The sequence below is a fragment of the Macrobrachium nipponense genome, chromosome 1, assembly GCF_015104395.2.
Source record: "Macrobrachium nipponense isolate FS-2020 chromosome 1, ASM1510439v2, whole genome shotgun sequence".
NCBI lineage: Eukaryota > Metazoa > Arthropoda > Malacostraca > Decapoda > Palaemonidae > Macrobrachium > Macrobrachium nipponense.
In genome coordinates, this window is record NC_087200.1 from 1,124,088 (window position 1) to 1,131,587 (window position 7,500).

At 34.2% G+C, this 7,500-nt stretch overlaps 1 protein-coding gene across 2 annotated transcripts in view; it reads left to right on the forward strand.

The window, feature by feature from the left end:
- The window catches only part of LOC135219092 (acyl-CoA:lysophosphatidylglycerol acyltransferase 1-like), a 226,914-nt gene that overhangs the window by 217,784 nt on the left and 1,630 nt on the right, over window positions 1–7,500 (forward strand). For both annotated transcript variants that reach the window (XM_064255526.1, XM_064255527.1), the window contains one exon: window positions 3,464–7,500. This exon is cut by the window's right edge and continues 1,630 nt beyond it. In XM_064255526.1, coding sequence (XP_064111596.1) covers window positions 3,464–3,745 — 282 coding nt within the window. In that variant the 3' untranslated portion in view covers window positions 3,746–7,500. The remainder of the gene's footprint in view (window positions 1–3,463) is intronic.

Genomic DNA, 7,500 nt, shown 5'->3' on the forward strand with positions numbered 1-7,500 from the left:
GTTATAGTATCGCCAGCAATTTATTTGTCTTTAATCCATACAAGAAGCAGCCTCTCCATCTCATCATGCACGTGGCTCCTCTTGTTGGACAAAATAGTCACGCCCTTGGAAGGTATAGCTGCTTTGATGGCTTGCTTCTGTTTAAGGATGGTGCCTATCATCGACAGATTTTGGCTGTATTCCTTAGCGATTACACTCATCCACATGCCAGCTTCATACTTCTTAATGACATTTGCTTTATTTTCAAAAATTCTCCTTGCCAATTGATTCTACCATAATACTTAACCGTCATTCATAGTACTAAACTTTAATGTATTGTTTTTGATGCAAAAATTAATTAGAATAATATCAAGTTCATATGTTTTTCTACTTAAAACTACAAAATCTGTTGTTAAAGTGTTTATGTTTTATATGCAATAAACCCATTAAGCCTTTATGGATATTAATTTTATATTGTTCTTAAGGGTCCACAATAATAAACAGTGTTGCGAGTCCCTGTATAATTTTTAAAACTTTACAAAAAGCTTTTGAATCCTTCCCTGGGTTCATCTTCAGTCCAGATGAACAATTAGTTACAACATGTACTGAGGTAAATTTAAAAAACAAGATTCGTTGTAGATCGTTGACACTGGTTGTTATCTCGTTTATGGACCAGGTGATGAAGAAAGATGGCAATTAACTCCAACTAGGTGATTTCCTCTCCCCTGTCAAACCTTATGGCTGTAATTCTGTTGGATCTCCGCAATGGTTGTTGCAACGTTGCAGGAAGTCCTTCATCTGAGGGCATAGATTGGGCACTGTAATCAGTCTCCCCTGGGGCAGTGGTTACCTGGACAGGGAGAGGCAAGGTGGAAGCAGCATCAGGAGAGGGAAAAACAGAGTCTGTCCTACAGTTAAAATCTTTTAAAAACATACTAGTATTATAAAAATTAACAAATGGGTCTTCGTTGACAAAAGACTTGTTTCCTTTGAATCATTCAAAGGTAACGAGATAACGACCGGTGTCAACGATCTTCAACGACTCGTATTTTAAATTCACCTCAGTACATGTTGTAACTAATTGTTCATTTGGACTGAAGATGAACCCAGGGCAGGGTTCAAAAGCTTTTTGTAAAGTTTTAAAAATTATACACGGACTCGCAACACTGTTTATTATTGTGGACCCTTTAGAACATTATATATACTCTCGCGATAGAGAGTTTTTCCCAATTAATTTTACATTTATGGAATGTTGAATTTATTGCTCTAAAACATCATTGATTAACCCTTTAACCTTAACCTTTGGTAAACAACTTCAGGAGCTTCAGCTGTCAGCTAAGAGCTCTCCCAGCAAACATTTGGGGCATCCAGATTATCAACAAAAAAGAAAAAATGAAAATAAAATACTGTGATTGGCTGTTTCCAGTAAAGATACTATTTATTATGTATTTTTTATTTATTGAATCTTTAGTTTCTGGATATTTACTCTTCTATGTATCTGTGAATTTTTATAAATTAAATGATGGGTAGATGAGGAAAATGAGGAAAATTGTGGAGTAAGGGGAAAGAGAGCATTTGTTAACCCTGAAGAGCCAGGCTAAAATATCGCTATGCAGCAGCACCCCAGACAGGGCAGACTTTGAGGTCGGCCAGTTTAAGGAAAAAACACATCAGTGGAAAGAGAGAGAGAGAGACATGCAAATGCACATGGTGTTAGATAAAAAATTCTTTAAAATTCTCCATACCTTCCAAGATAAGTTGAAAATTACTATTTACAACCCTTTGTGGGGCCTCTTTTGCAAGACATTCATGAATTTTACCAAGTTATACATGTTTTATTTAATTTTATTTTGTAAAATTATAATTATAGCTCATACAATCTCATAACAGATAAGAACTAAAATCAGGTAACAAAATCAGAGTATATTTGTTGTAAAATATTGTTGTAAAGTTTATGAACATGTTTTTTCTAATAATTCTTTGCATTTTTCTTTGCAAAATTACAATTGTAACTGACATACTGTCATAAAAGATAAGAACTAAAACCAACAGCAATCTCTTGGTATATTTATGAGGAAATATATAAAAAGATGTCTTGTGAAATAGAGGTAGTACATGCTCCCTGAAGTGGGCTATTGAAGTAATGGAACCTATTTCCCGCCCAAGTTCTTCTAATTGATGGAGCGTAATATTGATACTCACCAGTAGCTAATCCATCCACCACTCAAAACCTGTTAGTATTATTACTCATATGAGGGTATCCGTCCTTTAGGGGTTTATGCCTGGGTATGCTCCATAAGATGGCTTTAGGCCTAGGTAATCTGTGTACTACTGTTACGGACACCCGAGAGGTCCAATACTGTACGGGTGCGATATTACAATAAACCAAAAGAATTCAACACCAGCAGTTGAAACTTGGGATACGAATATAGAAAGAAACACAAACAGAACAAAAGGTTTATTTACAAGCTTACTATAAAGATAGATGCAGAATGGTTTCTCCTATTTACATAACAAAAGTAAAAGCTTACTAACAAAGATAGATGCAGAATGGTTTCTCCTATTTACATAACAAAAGTAAAATCTTACACTGCGTGAACTGGGGAAACAGTGAGATAATGAAAATACTTGCTGGCCAGTTTTGCAGCTGTCGAAAATCAATCCTCGAAGCGACGGCTTCACAAAGGAGCACTATAACTTCAGATGTCTTCTTGACACTGTACTGCAGAAAACAATGTCTGTTCTTGATAGTCGAAGGGCAGGTTACTCCTCAAAACCAACTTGTAGGACGTTTCTTCTCTGAAGGCTTGCTCAACGTCGGAATATCTCCCTTTCCGGCTACGGACGACTTAACTTCTCTCTCTCTCACTGTGGACGACTTGACTCAACTCAGACCACTTTCTCGAGCGCCTTTTTCCTCTCTTATCCTTCGTCTGTTCCTTCTTCCCTTATCTCTCCCTGATGATCTCTGCTCTGATCTCTTACTTCGTCAGTCGTATATATATGGCGACCTGGGGGCGGGGCCTACGGGGGGCAGAGCATGACAGCGAACGTCACAGACTCCGTAGACGACAGGAAATTTTCAGAAGGATCTAGACGAAATGTTGCATCATAATACGCTGCATTCCTAACGACATGTCGGCGCCTGATGCTTCTAAAACAATCATGAGAACATGCGTGAATGCCTCTTTGCTGCAGATCTACTTAAAGAAAATGCCTTTTCATTTCCTTAAATATATAATTCCATGCTATAAAGCGATTACCATGACAATTACATGGATTGACCTTGAAAGGAAAATGAGAAAAAGGAATTGTTTATATACACACTGAATGCCAGGGTAAAAAACTTAGCTCTCCTTGCATTGATTTTACTAAATAACACAAGTAAAATTGGCATGCTACATATTTATATGTATTAAATGTTTAAGGGTTTACATTGAATGAGTCTAGGTTATATAGTTTTATAAAAATATTTTGTTTTCAGGTTCCAAGGGAAAGAGATGCCCTAGAATCATGGCTATTCCAACGTTATCAAGAGAAGGAAGACATCCTGCAGGAATACTATAATACAGGCAGATTTCCTGTCTTACCAACCCCACATAATCCTGAACATCAACATGAAAGTATTCGGACCTTACCGGGGTCTAGGGTAGTTCATGACCCCATAGACTTTATCCTTCGACATTGCTTCTATATTGCCTCAACGTGGCTCTGGCTCCAAATATTTTATTGGATATATTTAAGTCTTAGTCGTCTTTTGTGGTGATTCACTGTGAGTGTGCACGTTAAAATTGTATGATGTGAAAGATTGCCTGCTGTAGATGTCCTCACAATTCTTGGTTCAAGTTGGGTGTGCTAATGATAATGCTGATCAGTGACTAATGGCCAGAAATAGTCAAAATTAAAACTAGTATGCCAGATGTTATAAACATTTTGAAGAATCCAGAAAATTTTAAAACTCACTAGTGTAGTTTGAGAGATCTTTTAAAGAAGATAAATAGCTTTTGCCTTAAAGGGAAGTGACGGAAAGTTTCCCTTGTGTTAAATGACTTTTGAGAAGTGTGCAAATTTAAAAAGTTTGTACCCAAAGCTTGATTTAGAAAGGCATTTAGGAGGTTTTCATGTAGAAGAAATTTAAGGTGGCAGAAGAATAATTTCATGTTTAAGAATGTTGCTTAAAACTGTGTTTTTTTTTAAGATAGAAAATTGTTTATTCACATATTGAGTAGACAAGTGCTGTTTCTAGGTTTTAAACATAATTGATTAATAAATGAAAAGCACATTGCTTTTATTGAGGCCATAAAATATGTAGATTGTGACATTGCTTATTAAGCTAGCATGATCACCAGCCTTAGATAGGTAGTATATGATTGTATGAAATTAAAGAGCTGTTGTCACAGTTAGGGTCATGTAAAAGGAGTCCTTTGAGATAATGGACACTGAACATGAAGAAGGGCTAATTTAATATGTATTTCCACTTATTAGTTACATCTACTTGAACAGACATATGAAGCATTGTCTAGGGAATTATAAATAGTAATGGGAAGGGAGAAATTTTCTAAATTAGTGTTGTGAAAGCATAGAACAATTTTGCTATTTAATTTTGTGTATATAGGTCATGGTAGCTTTAAATATTTTTCATATTCTGGTACATTGTACAATGCTTTTCACAGCAAGTATGACGTATTTTGACAATACAGCTGTAATCGTGATAAAGTAGTGCATTTAGCAGATTTTATATTAAGGTAAACAGTGATTCTAAGCTTAAAAAGTTCTTTGGTTATGTTGTACATTCATCGTTGTTGTACTCATTGTAGATAATTCATTTTTCATTTCACTTTTGTTTAAAGAATTATTTTTCCCTTACATTATCTGTAGTGTTTACTAATTTACCAGGGTACATACCTGTAGCTATGAAGGTATCTTGGTATAGTTGCTGGTATACTTGAAATACTAGGATTTTGAACTGTCATGTCCCTCCAACATTATCCCTGTGATGTCCAAGCAGTTATATTCAGGGTGAGTAAATTAATGGCTATTGGACTTTGACAAATAGTATATTTTTTTTTATCTTGCCAGTATAGAACAATTATTTTTCATCTAACTAGTAATGTACTTCAATGTTTTTTGTGTTTTTCTCCTGTCATCACAGTATACTTTTTTGTTGTGAGTTCTCATCCCATTAGAAAGTCAGTTGATCTGGTTGGTGTTTTGTCTGCTTTTTTCGTCATATCGTTATTTCATCATCAAATGTTTGATATGTTTACATTTAACCATCTCATCTTGAGGAGCTTTTCACATAGGATTTGCTTAGTATGACTGAGGTTGAATTAGTTCTTGCACACACTATACAGGTACACACTGATAGATTGGGTGCTATGGCTTGTAAAAAGTGATTGATTTCAGCTGAAAATCTGCAGAATGCTTTGACTTCTGGCAGTGCTTTTAGAATTTTTACTTATATACAAGACAGTTTCTTTCTGCATTGTTTGGCTACTGTGTAAGCACTTTTACAACTCATTTATTTTTCTTACTCGAACTTATGACTAGTATCTTGTTTTCCTGGAAATTTCTTTGGTTATGAACACTAATTAAATTGCCTCCTAGGTCAACAAGCTCATTTTTTATCACGTTATTAAAGTAGAAATAACTGAAAGAATTGAAAAATTCGGCAAGAAATATCTTTAATAATTTTTTTTTATTTCTTTTTTGTTTAATGGGCAACATACCCAGAATTTTATGGCTTGTGCTTATACATCAGCATTCATTCATATTTAATTTCTTAATGAGCTTGCACTTGTTAGGCAGTCATCAGTAGTTCTGTTGGATGGCTATCAGTTGTTAGTCGTCTTGGAATTGATTATTGATGGTGTGTATTTGCACACACAAAATATACCCTCACTTTGTTATCATGATGGTTCATGAATAGAAATTGTCTCAGAATTTTGTGTCTTACACTTAAGCATTGCAGTGTCCGTAAGAAATTCATAGTTTATTAATGGTTGGTATTCTTTGTACATTTCGACATATGTTTGAGATATGTGGTCTATGATGGCTTTTATTCATTCTTTCATTGTAAGTGACATTATCCATTCATTCAAAGGTACCACTGAAAATTCCATTACCCTTACAAGTCTTTTATATTACAATTGTTTGCATGTGTACTTTCTTAGTAGCCATTTTTTGTGTCGTTTTAAGGCACACATTAAGCGATCAAAGTCATGACTTGTATGGCTGGGTATTATGGTGTTAATGAGCAAAGTCTATTTGTTGTGAATGTTTCAAGCAATGGTTATTTTTCTATAATACTTTATTACTTTCTATGGGTAATTTTAATGGTACAACTAGTTATGTTATGACCTCAGTAATTTATTTCCTGTGTAAGTTTGGCAAGTATTATGTATTTTTTATCAGTATTTTAAGATATGCAATTTAATTTTATTCCATATGTGCTTTATGGTTTATTTAGTTATATTTAGTGATCAGTTTACAAAATCATATGCTTAGTTGATGCAAGGATTGAAAACCCCTCCTGCATGAATTATGCCATCTTAGTCCTTAAGTGCCATCTGGGCCACTAATAACATACAGTGCAGCAGTTATAGATAAGAAACAGATATGAAATTATATTGAATATATATATTTAAAACCCCTTATATACATTAAATAGAAGATCTAAGGTAGTTACTGGTACATCCAAACTGTGGTTATGGTGAATAGTGAAAAGCATAACCCTGACTACCCTATGCAAATGGACACTAAGATGATAAAGCATATAGAATCCAAAGAAATAAGTATACATTAGAGTTAGACAGATAAGTGTGTATCAAGCATAAAGCACCAAGACAATATGACACTACCAGGCAAAGTGTCTTGTGTAAGACCTTCATAATTGGCTAGCCTTGCTAAGATAATAGTCACAATCAAGTACTAACTATCATCACACACAAGCAGTTTATGTGTATCGTATGTATGTATATGTTTAATGAATGTTGTGTATGATAAGTAACAATAAAAAAGCACACTGTCCACATTAACCCTAAAAGATAAAGTTAGGGCAATATGAATAAATCATTGCTTTGTACCAATTGCCCTGCTATTTACATTTTATGATGCACATTTTTTCTATGTATATACAGTACAGTGTATTGTATATAAACAAATCATATGTCCACTTCTAATCAACTGGCTGTTGAGAAACATTTACACCATTCAAGTACTTAAAAAGTTCATACCTTTCTCTCTCTCCCCCCTTTTTTTTCTTCTTTGGTTAAAGAACTATCTTGTAAAAGAATGTTCAACTTACAGTAGCAATTAAAAATTTAGGAAATCATATAATTTTTCATATACAGTAACTTCTAGCTTTATTTCGTAACCTCAAATCCAAATTGTAAAAAATTGGTCTTTAAGCACAGTAAAATTATGAACATTCATTTTTTCCCAACTTGTGTTGCACATTATTTTCACAGTATTATGATCAAATATTAAACAAATACCCAGCCTTTTATCCTGGCTTTCAGT